Below are 17,971 nucleotides of genomic sequence, written 5' to 3' on the forward strand. Positions count from 1 at the left end.
AAAGCTGAGGTTTTGAGTTACAATTCTGTTTTCGAGTCCTGCATTTGGATCCTCATCTCCGCCTGCTCGCACACAAAGCCCTGACATTTCCAGCATAGAAGCATTCACAGTCATTACACTGTATGTACACTATATGTGAAAAAAAGAAGAAAAACAGAAAGCCAAATAAGAAATACTTCTAAGCAGTAGAAGGTTGTTGACAGTAGCAAGCTACAGGTCTCTCAGTATCTTTCAGTATTGCTCTCCCTGAGAACCCTGTGCACAGCTAGGTTTAAGGTATTCTCAGGTATTAGAATTTAACACATTTAAGTATACTGACATAAGTAAGTTGGTGGAAGTTTCAGGTGACCTCCTGCAGCTTGCTGGAATTCTTGTCTGGATTGCCTAAGCAAACACTTGCTTAGTTGGCAACAAGATATCAAGTTAGTGGGGCACCTGAGACACACTTTGTCTAATTAATTGCAGTGTTTTGCCATTCTCAGTGAGAGATGAGAGGCCTTATAAGATGGTTTTGATAACAATGTTCTGGGGGTACAAGCTGCAGTTTCGTCATCGATCTCACCCTTTTCAGAGAAAGTGACTTCTGTCACACTCTGTGAAGACACTGGGCTTGTCATAGGAAATATGCTACTGGGCAAAAGGGCTATCACAATAGTGCAATCAGAACACGGGATTAATGAACAAGGGATTTTATTCCACTTACTTCCTGATTCCACATACTATATCAATGTCCTGAAGACCATCACTCCAGGAGAGTGGTTCACCTTAGTAGTCCTCAATGATGCTTACTTCCTTGTGCCAGTTCATTTTGAACACAGAAGGTTTCTGCATTTCACCTTTTGGGAAGTGTACATCAGTTTGCTATCCTCCCCTTCGGCCTGTCCCTTGCCCGTTGGATTTTTACGAGGTGACAAGGCCATCCTTGACCTCAATAATCCTGCTGAGAATAAAGATCCCTGATGATCTCCCTGAGGAGACAGAAAAGGCAACAGCCAACGTCCTAGACCACCATGTGGTCTTGGGAATGTTAATTAGTTGGGCAAAGAGCTTCCTACATCAATCATAGCAGGCCAAGCTCAACCCTCCAAGACCCAAAGGTTAAAACTTTTCACTATATAAATAAAATGGAATTGCAATTTAATGAATATGTCAATAATTTATAGTGTTTTTAAATATTCCAGTATAGTAGATACATGGATGTTAATGCACAGTAATTGTACACAGTATTGTGTCTGACATTACCTCTAAGAGGGCGCCATGGAGTCAGTAACGTGTAGAAAAATGCATAGATAACAAAACTGGAATCATATAAATACGGTTACACCAGCAAAACAATGTGAGTTAACTGTTACTGTTTAACTTTTGTGTTAACTAGATTGACATTAATGAAGTCAAGGTTAAATTTTAGTAATGGTGGTTTCAAAATATTTTCAATGCACTGATAGGTGATCCAGAAGTAGAGGAGTCATCAGTGAATAATGAAACTGGAGATGTCACTTCTAGAGCAGGACATCTGACTTAAGTCTAATGAACCACGTGCCATTCATTCTTCTTAAAAATTTATCACAGTAGTTCATTAAAGAAAACACGAGAGAGCGAGAGAGAGAGAATATGAACTTAGATTAAATAAATAACTCCAACAAGTAAGAAAGGAAACATTCTAAAGTCTCATTGTACTGTTTTTGCATCGCACAGTTACTTTTTTTGTGACGCAATTGTGAGTAACTGTGCATCGCAATACAATATTATATGACATAATTTTTAAAAAGTAGAACGATTGTCCTTGTGAGTTACAGAATCGGAACGCTTTTCTTGGTTCCGGTGTCACCGGTCGTACGGACGTTTTAGAGTGCAACACAAAGGAGTCACGGTTGCAAGATGTCAACACTGACGCTTGGTACAGGGTTTTGTGTGTTAGCAGTGGAGTAAACCATGGAGGTTTACGCCACTTTACACCATGGAGGTCCTGGGAGGACAGTTTAGCGACATGACTCCACAGGAGCTGGTGGCTCCTGTCAACACGGTAGCTGTGAGTATGAAGACAGGTGTCTTGCCAAAGTAGGTATCCCCGACAGAATTTGTTTCCCCTGTGCTGGGAGCACTCAGGAAGTACTGATGTTTTCATTTTGTGAAAAAGTGAAAAATTAGTATCGTTACATTACCATTCAGTTTGAAGGTTACAACAGAAAATTATATATTTATTGCTCACGTGGTATCAGATGGGATTATTTTAATAAACCATTAACATTTTGGCTGATAACTATTTTTATTCTCCTGTAACTTTACTATATAAAGAGCTAAATCCTCCAAAGTGTCAGGAGTAATGCGTCATAATAAGAAGTGTTTGAAAACTAAAAATCAACAATGTGGGATACTGTTTGTCCGTGATTTGGACAGTCCAGCGCAGGGGCGATTTTAGCCCATTTTTGGGGGTGCTTCAGCACCCCCAAAATGAATCAAAGCACCCCCAAAGACTTCTTACTTTTTTTTGACAATATTTGCTGTTTGTGTGACACACTACTAAATATATAAAAAGCATACAGTACTGTACTTGTTTGAGACGTAACATTTTAACAACAAAAGTATAGATAACCCCCCCCCGACCAAAATGGTTTGTTCCAGCTCGCGTCTCCCCTGCTCTGGCTGTAGGATGGTGGCTGAGACGCAGCGGAGCGGAGGTGTTAGTGTCTGGCTTAAAGCAGGACATATTAGCTGCATTTAACCTTCAGTTACTCTTTATATAGTTAGGTAGGAGTCAGACCATGTTTCTTTTTAGCTGAAAAACATTACACTAGGTAACCTGCTGTGTTGTGTTTTCTGACAACGTTTGCTACTCTACAATCCGTCCTGCTCTGTAGTAAAATCAGCGACATCTGACCGTCCTGTTGCTCCCATTGAAATGTATACAGCCTTTTTAAAATCTAAAACTTTAAATTGTCCGCAGCCTGCTGTTGTTACCACTGTCCTGTTTGAAATGGATACTAACTAGCTAACTGACTGGATGCCCATTAACCTTATAACTCCTGTTGTGTGTGTGTGTTTGTGTACAGAGAGACAGCCAGGTTCATAATGGATATAAGGAAGTTTTTTCAAAAAAAGGAGCCACAGTCAGGTAAAAGTGTAAAATCAAATGATCCATCAATCAAGAATAATGTTGGATCAGTGTTTGTTTATATCTTTTATTGGTTGTTCATGTGGTTTGGTTATTTGCCTTTTGGTTGAAAGTACACTGAGAGAGGACTTTTTGTTAGTGATCTTAATAGAATTTTTTTTCATATTAATGTAATTTTTCATCTAATTGAATACAGTCTATTTGTGTATGATTGTCAGTCCAAAGAGGGAGAGAGGAAAGAGGGAACGTGAGGAGAAAGTACAAGGTCAGGAAGAACCAGGTAAGAAAACAGACAGGGAACAGTGACAGGTACAACACAAACTGTTAAACTGACAAAGAGAAAAAACCTGATTTTACTCACACAATCTGGAAGTTGTGTTCTCCCTATATTAAGGCTGCTGTACAGAATCTGCAAAACAAACTGGGTTGAAACATTTTTGACCCTCTTTAACAACATTCCAACATAACATTGTAATGGATTGGGGAGATTATAATTAATGATATATTTTTATGTGGTTCAGCCACAACTCTACTAAAACCTCAGCCAGTAATAGGTAGGCCAACTTTTGGACCGTCCAGTTGTCTGTATGACTGCCGCAGTGCGTACATCACATTTGCACACTATCAGAAAGTGCCAAACGGTGCCCTGGTGGAGTGAGGAGCTGTAAAGAGAACCAGATGCTCTGTTTATATTCTAAAAATGTTTTAAGCTTGTTTCAAAGATTCTGTACAGCAGCTTTAAATGTTTTCCAAAAGCACACACACACTTATCAGTGTTTCTCAAACTTTTTACAGTGTGTACCACCTGAGAAAAATGTCAAGCTCTCCTAAGTACCACTATGAAAGCATGAAACTCATAAATCTTAGAACACAAAATTAGTATCTGCAGTAAAGATTTTTTCATACATTGTGTACATTCTACCACAGGCAAAGTTGCCTCCATTTTTATATTCTTTTTTTTAATATTTTGTAATAATTTATTTGTAATAATTTATTCTGTTTTGGGAGTGTTTTTATGTATCTGTATTATATTATACATACACATTAAAAGTGAATCTCTGTCCAAAAAATGCACTCAGTTTACTTTTTACTCACTATGAGCATCATTCATTATTCTCCCGCAGTAATTAAGGTTAGGATATGTATTTTTTTTATTCCAATCCATTCTTCTTTTGCAGCATTTAAATAACCTTGATCAGATTTGATGGTTTTGTTACAGACTTTTCAAAAAAGTGTTTTGCTTTTCTTTCACAAATGTGGGGATTAAATTGTGTTAAAATGTACAAAACAGTGATGTCATGTTTTGTGACGAGGACCCAGGCACAGAGAGACTTGATGAATTTAAGAATCTTTTGATTTAATAAAGAAATTTGCAGACTTGCACAGAGATGGTAAAATTATGATGACTGATAACGGAGACGAAGACAACAGACGATGAGGACAAGGAGGAACAGGGGTTTAAATGCACCAAAGTGACAGTCAGAGAGAACTCGGGACAACATTTAAGGATGCAGGGACTGACAGAGACAGGTTTATCTTGCCTGGCTGGGCAGCTCTCTGGGTGCTCAGCACTCCTAAAGCTCTGATCCTAGAATCGCCCCTGGCCCAAACCAGTAACCAGGCAGAAGTACAGAACAGTGTCCCTGGTAAATGAAGAGGAATCAAATGGGGCTTGTGTGTGTGTGTATTTGTGTGTTAATACATGGTGGTGAAGCATCTTTTTTAAGACCCAAAGGGTTACTTTGGATATTTAGAAGTCTGCTTTAACTCCAAATGATCAAAATTTAGATATCTATAAATTTCTAAGAGATCATAGTCATGTTTCTGCAGTCAAGCGATCAGTCTAAATTATGCGTGGTGACACTGCACTATTTCACAGAACCAGACTTCTAAAGGTCCAAACTAATCCTTTAACATTATATAGAAAGATATGCACATTTACAAAAAACAACAAAAAGCAAAACAAAACAAATCGAGAACTCCAAGGATGTCGTCTGACTTCCTGAGGAAGGCCAGTGGGCCGAAAAAAACAAAGAAAACCTGTTTAAAAAAAAAAAAAAAATGTATCCCATCCAAAGAGCACCTCTGAGCAGAAGTAGTGAATCCAACAAGCGCTCCTTTACAAACCCTTTTTTCCAAGTTACACATACAGAACATTCTGTGTTTACATCCCGTCATTGTAAGCATGAGTTCAATTTAAGGGCAATATCCCCAAAATAAACTGAAAACACACGATCCTTTTGCACATTTTAGACAACATGGAAGGCAAACTCATGTTGTAAATATTCTTTTATTGGTGAGGAAGTTGTACAATATAATTTACTTAAGCTGGTAAAAAGATTGAGCATTAAACTGGCTGGTGTTTTTTGGGTAAGAGGGTCTAACAGGGGAGAGATGATATAGAAACATGACGTCCTTGGCCTCTTTAATAAGGAACTGACCTGCCTAATGTAGAACAAAACACATGTACATTTTAAGGATCACTGTAGCCTCAGTGGCTTCAAATAAACCTTTGTTTTACAGATTAATTTATGTCATGTCACATTTTTTCATACTGGGGTTGTGGAAGATATCCTTCACAAAACTAAAGTGTAAAATATATCAACACACACAGACACACACACTGAGCCTTGAGGGGGAGAGGGAGTCACCTCTATCAGTCAGCAAGTCTGGTGAACCATGTGAAGGAAAAGCTGGAATGACTTTAAGGACTAAAAAGCACTGACATTACAGCCTCTGACAGAGAAATTCATAAATAAAACATCCTTAATTCATGTTTCCTGGGACATGAATTAATCAAGATTTTCTAAACATTTCCTGAGATTTGGTTTCTCTTGGTTATGAACAATTTTGAAATTCTGCTTTTTGACTTTTTCTTCCACCCTAAATATCTGTTGTGTTAGACTTTCTGCCGTCTTTGCTTGCTAGTCAAGATTTTGTAAACATTTCTGGAGATTTGTGTTCTCTGTCTTTAACTTGTTTCTCTCAGGAAACATGAATTCCTGGGAATTAATTCAGACATGAATTAATTCACTGTCTGACAGAGAGATTTGAGAGGAATCACTCAGATTGTATGAGTCGGTTGCGAGAGAAATATCGCCACCAAATATGAGCCTATGGAGCTTCAAGAGAAAATTTAAGATTTCCAGCTTGAGTTGAGCACCGTTAACCTCAAGAAGAATTATTATAAAAATAATTTCCATCGCTCTAGAGACGAGCTTAAACAGATGCATCCAGTTTGGCATGAGAACAATTCAAACATTAAGGAAAGCGCTTAAAAGGGAGACAGTTTAGGATGAGATCAAACAAAAGCTCCCTGATAAGCTGGCGCTTCTTGAATCTAAGCTGAAAAAAAAAAGCAGGCAGCGTATCAGAATTTGTGTGCAGAGGTTCATGCCCTGCAACAAAAGGAAAAATATCTTGTTTGAAAATTGGTGGTGAAACGGAACACTGTTGATCCGTGATCTGAACCAATCCCTCTCAACGGTTTGGCATGCGCATGATCCGAAGATTCGAAAAAGCAAAAAGGAAAACAAATTTCCACTGTATGGTGCGTGGACCTGAAGTTCAGGTCAGTCTAAAACAGAGAAAGCTAAAAATAACATGCCATAAAGAACGATTGAGTTTGATAAAGGTTTTGGATGAGAAGGTGAGCCAGAGAATGGAGGAGCAGGTAGTAGAGCATCTTTGTGAGTGGGACAAACACTACGACAAGCCCCTGAAGAGCAGGGCCTTGTTAAAGATGAAGTCCTTATCACCCAAGCCACCTACAGTGTTTAAATCCCCTGCTGATATAGTGCAGGAAGTCCTATTGAGTCCTCGTACCTCATCAGATTCTGACAGCCAACCATTGCGACCAACGCTGTTGTGCAGGATTTCAGATGCCTTGAGGAGGAGACTACCAGACCATCAGCTTCAGATACTAACAGAGGCTCAGAGAGAGGTAAATTATAGGTTACTTGGTGGTGTCAGAACTGTACATTTTCAGTTTGAACTGTACATTTTCAAAGGAAATAGTCACTCAACTAAGCTTTAAATTTTCCCATTCTTTCATCTACAATTATATTTATAATTGTTTTTATGTATATAATAAAGGTATGTACTTTTGCATTTACTGACTATATTGGAGGTTCTTTTTCTAAATGTTTTTCTTTACACTCCAAAAAGTTGATTCTGTTCATCTGGACGTAGCGTTTACTTTCCTGGATGATTGAGAATGCATCAAGACGTTTTTCTTGACAAGTCTTAGTGTTATATTGTCGCAGAGTTTGATCAGTGTTAAAACAGAGTAGAAAATAGGGCTTGTAGATGGTGTCAAAAGCTCTTTCCAATGAGTTTGGCTGTATTGTCGATCTAAGATGAGTCGCGCCCCTGAGCATCATCATAACCAATCACTACTCAGATGTTGAGTTGAAGCTTTCAAACTTTGAGTGCATTTGTTAAAAATATGCTCCTCATTATTGCCTGTCAGGTTTGGCTAGTAGATGTGCATGAGAAGATTGATGAGAAAATTTGACGAAAAGATGGAAGAGTTTAAAAGAATGACTCAACAGTCAGATGACATCAAAGATCTGATTGTGGCAGAGAATGAGAATTTGCACGCAGAGATTAAAACCATTCAGACAATGCACCTAGACGTTCAGGAAAAGGAAACATTTCTCCTTGAGCAGGAATGAACTACAGAAAGAGAACACAATTGAGCATTGCTACTCAGTTGGCCCAGATTGAAAGTGAGAGAGATGAATAAAGGAAGGAGAACGCAAGTCTAAAGAAAGCTTTAGAATGTCTTGAGTACCAAGTAGAAGAAGCTCATCATAAAACAATAAAAAAAGAAGAGATAATAGAAAAACAATATAGGGAAATAGTTCGCAAGACGGAACTGACAGTTGAGCTGAAAAAAGAAATATGTATTCTTCAGCGTCGGGTGAGACATGCACTGGATGAAAAGCAGTCACAGGTGGAATCTCTGGAGGCTAAAATGCAGGAACAGGTTAAAACCATTCAGAGGATGCACCGTGACTTTCAGGAAAAGGCAGAATCTCTCCTTGAGCAGAACAGCAGCATTGCTGCTCAGTTGTCTAGGAATAATGGAATAGGACTCCGGTTCTATTTTGTGGGTTTTCTCTCTGAACTGGGGCCATGATTAAGAGGGACGGCCGGGGGCGTTCGTATTGTGCCGCTAGAGGTGAAATTCGTGGACCGGCGCAAGACGGACGAAAGCGAAAGCGTTTGCCAAGAATGTTTTCATTAAGGAGAACAGCAGCATTGCTGCTGAGATAAACAAGTTAAAAACAGAGAACACAAATCTCAAGAAACGTTTACAAAATCTTGAGTATCAAGCAAAGACGACAGGAAGTCTGACACTGCAAATATTTTGGCTGGAAGAAGAAGTCAAAAAGCAGAATTTCAAACTTGTTCATAAACAAGATCTCTTTATGAACATCTAAAAATGAAAAGAGAGATCATTGAAAATCTTAAGGATGAGCTGAGAAGGGAGGGGGAAGAAAAAGTATTAGCTGCTGTTCACAAGATCACTGGTGAACCTCTGCAGCTGGACAATCTTGCTTCTGAACTTGAACTAACCACCATGTTTTTTTTCCTCTCTCCTGGTCACAAAGAGTTTGTCACCCTTTTGCTTCTTAATCCAATTCCATTAACAACATCTGAGATTTCTTCATGTTTTTTAGGATTTTTTTCCTTCTCATTCAGAGATTCTCGTGGCTGTTTGAATGCCATGAATTTAGGTTTTGGTTGCAAAATGAAACAAGTTCAAATATCAAATGGACCCTTAATTGTTACAACACAGACAAGAAAATTGTTTGTTTTACAGTTTGAAAAGAGAAGTTAACCAAGAACACAAAAAGCTAAACTAAACTAGGTGAAGGCCAGCTGACTATCAGACTGCCACCACCCTTTTATATGCTGAAGTTAGAAAAGGTGAAGGAGTGACTCTGCTTACTAGAATTTTCCAGATGATTGCTTTGGATGTTTTCTATCTTATGCTTCTTGAACTGCATGTAGTAACTGCGTGTTGTTTGGGGGTTTTGTTGTTTGTTGCGGTGCCTACTTTTAATCTGCTTTAGTGGTCATTTTCCTGGAAATTTAGATATTCAACATTTCTTGATCTCTTTTTATCTTCTCTCCTTCCCATTTCTGTTTTCTTCTTCTTTCCGTGGTTTGTCTCTTTACTGCTAGTCACTAATGGCCAAGCTTTCTAGCCTGAAAATCAAAATGGGCCAGATGCAGTATGAGAAACAGAGGAAAGAGCACAAACTCCAGGCGATGAAGGTCGGCTTTTCCCAGGATGACTGTTGTGCTTACTGTATAAGTATGGTTTTTTGACCTCTCCCTTTGGCACCTCTTCTTCTTCTTCTTTTTAATTTTTGAGGCATAAAACGATTAAATCTGGTTAGATTCTGTTTTCACGCTCAAAAATGTATGTATTTTTGCCAATAATTTACTTAACCACGCATCACTGCATTTTGCTATAATGCATGGTTAAGTCAAGTGCAATCAGAAACACCACTTCCTTAAGTCTGCATTTACTAGGCACCGATTTTAGCAAATGCTAATTTTTAAACCACAAGTATGCTTTAATTCTGGGCTTTTGTTGAGAGTTGGCAGAGTTCTTCTTTCCTGTCCCTCTCTACAATTGTCCCACTCATTTCCTTTTTCTTTTTTTTTTAATCCACTCTATTATAACATGTACAAGATATGTCTCTGTGCTTGACTCCTGCTTTGGTCATTTAAACATGTTGGTGTTTTCTTTTTGGAAATGGCTTGCATATTTAATAATATCCAAACACTTCCAGAGATCAGTGCTTATCACCCTCCTCATACTCGTTACCCTCCTGCAGCCTGTGTGCCATGTCATCCTCTGTGAACCCCTGTATTGTGGTTTGTTTGGACTGGGAGTGGGGGAGGTGGTAAAATCTTCTCACTGTTGTCCGTTGGTGAACAGGAGGAGCTAGCCATACTGAGGCGGCAGCTGGAGGGCAAAGACGGAGAGATGAGGAGACTGCAGGACGAGACGGGCTTCAAGGCCATCGGCTTGAACGGTGCAGAGCCCACAGACAGAGGTGGGGAAACCAGACAGATCACACGCCTCGCTGAAGATCAGCATTCCTGATGTTTATTTGGAGCAAGTTTTTACTTTATAATTTCTTGTCCTGTTTAGTCTCTCATCCAGATGAAACTCTTAGAAAGAGGCTGAAAGAAAAACGTAAGGGTTTTTTTTATGTCTGTGATTTTATTATTGCACTCACCTCCACCCCTATTTGCATGAACGAGCATGAGCCATCTGAACTCTGCTTGTCCATTATAACCAGTTCCAGTGCTAGTACCCGACCACAGCGCGCCACATCTCAACTTTGGCACGAATCTTGTCACTGAGTTTTTAATGCCCGGCTACAACAGCAACAAGAACAGTTTGCCTTGTGTTTTTAGCAGGAATGAAGAATGAACTGTTTGTTGTGACCATTCAGACTGCTTACTCCACCTTCTGACTCATGTCTTCCAACGTTAATCACCTACCTCTCTTCACCAGCAACCTGTGTGTGCGTGTGTGCGCACCCTGCTAACCTGTCCTGCTGTTGTGCTTTTCAGTATCTTTCATGTACAGCTGTCTTAATAAATGTCCACTTTCCCATCAGTTATATATACTATACTCTACATTCATCTGTATAGAACAGTTTCATTTTTCATGCACAGCACACGCACTCTCCATGATTCTCTATATTGAAGTACAAATTACAAGTGTCCATTTTAAGAATCCTATTGACTAAAGCAAAAACACAAGCTTCCTTCATGTCTTGAGCATACCTTTTAAACATTTACAGTGCAGGTGAGGAAAAATAAGCGAGGCCCCCGAGTTTAATAACTAGTCAAACTTTTCTTGGGTAGAAGTAACCTTGAATAAACATTTGTAGCTGTAGACCAGACCAGTGTAATGTTTAACAGGCATGGGGTTTTTTGACAGTTTATCCTTAGGACTGCTTCTGCTCAGCCAGATTCTCAAAATGTTTCAGTATGAATGAGTTTCTTGAGGTCATTCTGCAGCTTTTCTATCAGGTTCACTCCAGAAGAAGGATTTTCTTTGTAGTCATCCTTGAGTAGATTTATTTCAAAGTTTTGGCCTTTTGTTTCACTGCCAACAATAAGAGTTTGAGAGATATAAGCATAATTTGCAGTGTGAACTTAAAAAGAAAAATGAGGAAACTGAACAAGTGGAGGACAAAAAAAGTTCTGTTCATCCATCTGTTTTCTGAAGTATCAGAAATGTTCTAGGTGAAAGGGTGGCTGTGAAGAAAGAAGGGAAACTGGTAGAAAAGGCTGAGGTATGCCAAAATACACAAGTACTGAAAGGGACCGCTAACAGAGTGTGTGTCAGTGTGTTGAAAAGTGGAAATGTTTGAGCAAAGGTTAACATGTAAAACACCCGCTCACACCAACACTGTGTGTACGTTTGGTTTCTAAAAAGCAGTGTGGCCGTGATGTTGCTGGACTGACAGCCTGTAATGTTGCATCCTGTATGTTAAATTTTACATATCCTCACATTTTAACACCCGTAGACTTCACACCAGGAACTCTTTCCGTAATCTTTTTCTCTCCTCTCTAGATGTGGAAGTCCAGAGGATGAAGAAGGCAGTGGAGTCTTTGATGGCAGCAAATGAAGAAAAGGTACATCTGACCAGCTAGGATTCACCTTGTATCACATCCCAGCTACCCAAAGCTGCTCTGGGGGGGGGGGGAAAACTGACCTTATTTCTTTTTCTTTACCTTTTCCTTTGCAGGATCGTAAAATTGAAGAACTGAAACAGTCACAGCTGCGGTACAAGAAAGTTCAAGACATGGTGATGTCCGTGCAGGGAAAGAAAGGTTAGACTCAGACTTACAATCTAAAAATGTAAGTATTTTGACAAATTTACATAATATTTGATTCATATTTAAAAACTGACATGAATGATGTGCTAAAATAATGCATTTTAAGCTGTTTGTGACCCGTGGTAGGTACCTATTTAAAATAGGACAGAGCCGTAGGCGCACGGTCAGTTAAAAAGAGTTTAATTTTGAATACAAAATAAAAGTAACAGTGTAACAGCGGCACCTAAAAACAATTAAAAACTTTACCTTATTAAAAACGATAAAACTGTATGATTGCCCGTGAGACAGGACAAGCGCTGCGGGGAACCGTTTAAGAACAAATCGACATAGCACACACGTTAAAAAGGGACGGCAAGTCACACATGACCCCAAATGGGCATATATATATATATATATATATATATATATATATATATATATATATATATATATTATATATAATTATATATAATATATATATATATATATATATATGTATATATGTATATATATATACATATATATATATATATATATACATATATATATATATATATGTATATATATATATATATATATATATATATATATATATATATATATATATATATATATATACGTGTATATATATATATATATATATATATATATATATATATATACGTATATATATATATATATATATATATATATATATATATACGTATATGTATATATATATATATATATATACATATATATATATATACATATATACATATATCAGCGTAACCGACGATGTTAAAATACTAAAAGAATCAGTCTCTGTGGTGGCTTGCGTGTGGATCTCCTCTGGACAGACGCTGCTACAGGCCTCGCAGCTGGACCTGGAGAGGGTGCGATGAAGCAGAAGAATTTAATAAGTTTACCAACACTGGAAGAAAAGCAAAGTATTCCTGCCCTGAACTTCCTGTGTAGTAACTGGGGAATGTTGTATGTTTAATCCAAACTTGTGGATGTTTAGGAGCTGGGCATCAAACACCCGCTGCACAGAAAGAAGCTCCAGCTGGCTCTTCAGGCCCTTGGCTCAGAGGAGCAGGACAATAAGGGAAAGCTGGACTACAACTGGGTGACAAGTAAGTACCAGCTGCTAGTCGAAGATATGAGTCGGCTGGTCTGTTTTTTATGTTTGTGATGTTTTACTTGATGTTCTACTCGAGTTAATAATTCATGTAATTCTCTCTGCCTCTTCTCAGGATGGCTGGATGACATCGGCCTACCTCAGTATAAGACCCAGTTTGATGAGGGAAGAGTGGACGGTCGCATGCTGCACTACATGACTGTGGTGAGTGCCGATAGGAGACATTCACTCCCCTCACAGACCCTGTGGATAAGCTGGGCTGATGACTCTAGTGTCACCTCATGTTAGTGTTACTGCACAGAGCTCCAGTGGTGATGGAAGCCTCACTACAAAGCAAGTTTAATAAACCAGGAATATGTTTTTATTAGGAGGATTAAAGAAGTCTAATTTATTTTACATAGACTCTGAGCACTTACACCAGTGGATGGAGAGGTCAATAGCAACAATACTTCTTTGCATACATACATTTCTTTTCACATCACGTTATGGAAAAAAAGACCAAGAGAATTTCTCTTCCAACTCTTCTGTTTTGCCTCACAGCGGACTAAACCCTCCTTACGTTCACAAACAACAGCTCGTTTCACAACATTTAACAGCCAAATAATTAAAAGCTTGAAAAGGAAAAATGTCAATACAAAATGTAGTCAACTTCTGAAAAGAACAGTGCAGACGCAAAGTAAAAATGTTTGCTTTGTGCATTTTCTCACTTGGCCCTCATGGCGCTCCCTCAAGGTAAGTAAGCTTTAATACTCATTCTTAAATGTACCCTTTTCTTATGGCACATTTTTAGTCTTACTCTTTAATCCTGGTGTTGAAAAAAGCGTAATCTTTGCCATTGGTAAGTCAAAAATTCAAGTTAACAACTTCAAATTTCAAGTTAGTTTCTCAATTTTCAGTTATTTTCTCAGAAGTTTGAGGAGCTTCCATAACCTTGGCCTTAAGTAAAGAACATTTACAGCAAATAGCGCCTCAGTGCTCTGGGAAAGGCAGTAAGACCCCCTTTACAGTGTGTTAACTGAACTTCATGGCATCTATTTTAATTATTCTCCCAGAGAACTGATTGGTTGGTATGCTCTGCTCTTAGAAAGCTCTGATCTGTTATTTCAAACAATGTTTCACAGGAACAGGTAAGATGTGCAGCATGAGTTAGCTCTGATGTATCAGTCAGAAGTGACCTGGCATGATAAAAATAAAGTTTCCTCTCTAATCCCAGATTCACCCTCTCAGGTATTTGTATTTCAGCACTGGCTCTCTGATCCTCTTTAAGCTCTGATGTCTTGTGTTTTTAAGGATAACAATCACAGTTTAGTCAATCTTAGAGCAAATCACTGATATCTTTTTTTGTCCAACAGGATGACCTGCTTTCCCTGAAGGTGGGCAGCGTTCTGCATCACCTCAGCATCAAGAGAGCTATTCAAGTCCTCCGACTCAACAACTATGAGCCTAACTGCCTCCGTCGCCGGCCGTCACATGAGGTGTGTTCGCTTTAACAGCCTGTTCTGCTGCTCGGCCCACTGACTTTACATACTCCTAGCTATGTGTGAACACACTGTGCTTGTGGTTTGTACTTTGTGTCTGTAGAATAACATTTCATCGGCAGAGATTTCCCAGTGGACCAACCACAGGGTGATGGAGTGGCTGAGGTCTGTGGATCTCGCTGAATATGCTCCCAACCTGAGAGGCAGCGGTGTCCATGGGGGCCTGATGGTGAGAGAGTTAGTTGTTAATTTCCCTGGAAGAGCAGACGCTGTCCTGGGTTGTGTCCGCTCCTAATACACCAAATTCCCGCTCAGGTTCTGGAGCCACGGTTCAATGTGGAGACGATGGCTTTGGTGCTGAACATCCCCCCCAACAAGACTCTGCTGCGGCGCCACCTTGCCACACATTTCAACCTGCTCATTGGTTCAGAGGCCCAGCAGCTCAAACAGGAGTGTCTCGAAAACCCAGACTACACTTTGCTTACTGCAACCACTAAGGTCAAGGTAAAGCACGAGTTCCCACAGACAGACCGTCCTCTCTTACTACAAGTACTACAATTACTTCTCAGAGTACTTACAAGGAAAATATGTTGGAAATGCTTTTTCCTACGTATTCTCTTTAAATGGGTAACAAGTTGAGAGATTTGATTTGACAAAGTGATATTAAAGTTTAGTTTCTCATGGAAATTAAATGTGCCCACACATTAATTTAAAGGAATTTTAAGTCACTAAAACTGGCATCAACCCTGTAACCATAAAATCATTGCCAGAAAATTCAACATTTTAAGTTTTTGTTTGTTTGTTTTGTTTAAATCTTGTGATATCAGTTTATATCAGTTTGCATATGATTTTTAGTTCGTATCCTTTTTGCTCCATCTGGCATTTTTGTGCAACATATTACTTAAAATTTTATTGTGCAATTTATTCCAGGAGGAAAAATGACACTGATGATGCAGAGGTCTCAAAAGCTCACTGATCAAATATGATGACCTTTTTGTGTTTTTTCTAAATCAGAGGTTGGTATGTGTGCGTTCCTGTGCGAATGTATGTAGTACTTACCTGTCCTCTCTCTCTGGTTCACACCAGCCAAAGAAACTATCATTCGGTAATTTTGGCACTCTGAGGAAGAAAAAGCAGGAAGAGAACGAGGAGTATGTGTGTCCGATGGACGTGGAGATGCCAAAGGGTCAGAGCTTCCAAAAAGGCTTCGAGCTCCAGATCTATGAAGATGACCTCGACCGGCTAGAACAGGTGAGCATATTCTTCAGCCTTCATTAATGGTTTGCTTAATTTAAAATAAAAAAAAAAGTCATATTAAATTTGTGCTCTATTACTTTCTGTTCACAGATGGAGGACTCTGAGGGAACCGTGAGACAGATTGGTGCTTTCTCTGAGGGCATTCAGAATCTGACGGTGAGAACCAGGAACATATTACTCACTGATTATTGTTTCCATGGCTTCTGATAGTAAACTTAATGCTTTTCTCTCGTTTACCAGAGCATGCTGAAAGACGACGAACTCTTCAAAGAGATCTCCAATTCTCCAAACCCCAGCGTAACCGACGACGACTCCAACGCATGAGGCTGTCAGCATCAGACCTGATCCTGCTGTGAATGAAACTCTGTGCCAACTCTCTCCACTTGCACACACACGTCTCAACAAAAAAACAAGAATGCTCCCACATTTTCCTCATTTTTAGTGTTACATTCAAAGAAGAGCCAAAAGTATTAGCGTCGTGTCTTTCTAGTTGATTTTTAAATGTTGAAGCCTTCGGTCCAGAGGCCACTTTCACTCCTGAACTTAGTCTTCATTACTCCCGACTGATGTCAGAGGGAACATGTAGGATAACACCACTGTTTGCCTGCCAGCTGGTTTCTGGAGATATTATTACTGTGTTCTATTCGGGTACCTTCCTGTTTTAACTGAAGTGAAAACCAGCAAAAATAAATAAAAAAAACATCTAGAAAATGCCTATATAGATTTAATATATGACTTTTAAATTGCCTTTTGACTGTGGCAATGCTAGAAGAAAGAGTTGGACTAGAAGTGATGTGTTAAGACTGTTTCCATTTTCCATGTAGCTTGCTATCGCCAGTGTGTGAATGTGTGTGTGAATGGGTGAATGACTGAATGTAGTGTAAAGCGCTTTGGGGTCCTTAAGGACTAGAAAAGCGCTATACAAATGCAGGCCATTTACCATTTATCATTTTGAAGTTATAAAGAAAAAACCCTCAAACAGCTGCTATGTTTTCTACACAACTGAACCCTGCTAAAGAAATGAGAACAGTCTTTAAATATTATTCTGTCACTTATACATTTACAAATGTGCATATACAGTATAAAGCAAGAATCTCGCTGCATGTTTTGAAACTTCAACACAGTCATATAAGAACTCATCATTGTTTTTACCAAAAAAGGATTTTTAATGGAAACCTGCAGTTAATTCTGGGGAAATGTTGTGCTGCAAGGAAACGTCTGGTTTTCTCAAAGCGATAATGCCCTCTGCAGCTCTCCACCTTCCCTGAAAAGATGTCTTTTTTGTACACTTATGCAATTAATAAATCAATAAAGTAATTTAAATACGTTTGTTTTCTTTGAAGAAATTAAATCTACACCTGTCACAATGTCAGATTTTTTTTTTCAAGCGTCGGGGACGCAAGAACTCTCTAATGTTGGTTGATAATGTTGACAGATAATTGGAGATGAACAAATCAGCTCTACACAACTGCTCTGTAATCAGGATTTCTGTGTTTTCTTCAACAATTAAATCCTCCACAAAGACTTTTATTTATAGAGCCTCAATTTTATTGTCACAAAGAGACGGAGAATGGTTGTTCCCCTTTAGCACTCGGTTCTGGAGTTTACCCTTTACAGCATCCAGGCCTGACATTAATTGTTTACCGCTGTGAGGTGGCACAAAATCTGAATGCTGCTGAGTTTAGATGTGTGAACTGCTGTGGCACTAAATGACAGAACACTCACTAAACTTATGAGATGCATTTTCTGTGTGTAATCAAGAACTCGAAGTCTCGAAGTCTCTTTTATTTCTGCTTCTTTTTTTCAGTCTTTCTCAGATTTATTTCTTTTGTCTAGTCTGTCTGGCTCTCCTCTCATTTCTTCTTGTCATGTCTCCATACGTTCATACATGCACAGTAAAGCCTTTCTACAGTTCTGCGCAAAAGTCTGTGTTCAGTGGTGAGATGCACCCACCGGCCCCTGCTGACACCTCTGTACTGGTGATATACATCACACCCCTACAATGTAACCTACTATAATAATGCTGTTGACATGTGGTCACTCTACAGGACATGCTCACATAGTTAACAAATATGTGTGCTCCTGCTCAGAGGTAAACCAGGGCAGCTATATTTTTCCATAAAGCTAAATTTATTCCAGGCC

General features: G+C 39.0%; 1 protein-coding gene across 1 annotated transcript; it reads left to right on the forward strand.

Moving 5' to 3' along the window:
* Positions 1–1,832: 1,832 nt before the first annotated feature.
* On the forward strand, positions 1,833–17,156 carry LOC146360535 (liprin-beta-1-like). Its single transcript, XM_084922774.1, has 16 exons — positions 1,833–3,112; positions 3,331–3,392; positions 9,308–9,400; positions 10,074–10,191; positions 10,290–10,334; positions 11,730–11,791; positions 11,905–11,989; positions 12,719–12,849; positions 12,978–13,089; positions 13,210–13,298; positions 14,447–14,569; positions 14,676–14,801; positions 14,888–15,076; positions 15,659–15,823; positions 15,920–15,985; positions 16,070–17,156. Exons 1-16 carry the CDS (start codon positions 3,070–3,072, stop codon positions 16,151–16,153), a joined length of 1,593 nt encoding a protein of 530 aa, XP_084778900.1. The 5' UTR covers positions 1,833–3,069; the 3' UTR covers positions 16,154–17,156.
* Positions 17,157–17,971: the final 815 nt, after the last annotated feature.

This window comes from Perissodus microlepis, unplaced genomic scaffold, assembly GCF_051167445.1.
Source record: "Perissodus microlepis isolate ML-2025 ecotype Zambia unplaced genomic scaffold, ASM5116744v1 scaffold_36, whole genome shotgun sequence".
NCBI lineage: Eukaryota > Metazoa > Chordata > Actinopteri > Cichliformes > Cichlidae > Perissodus > Perissodus microlepis.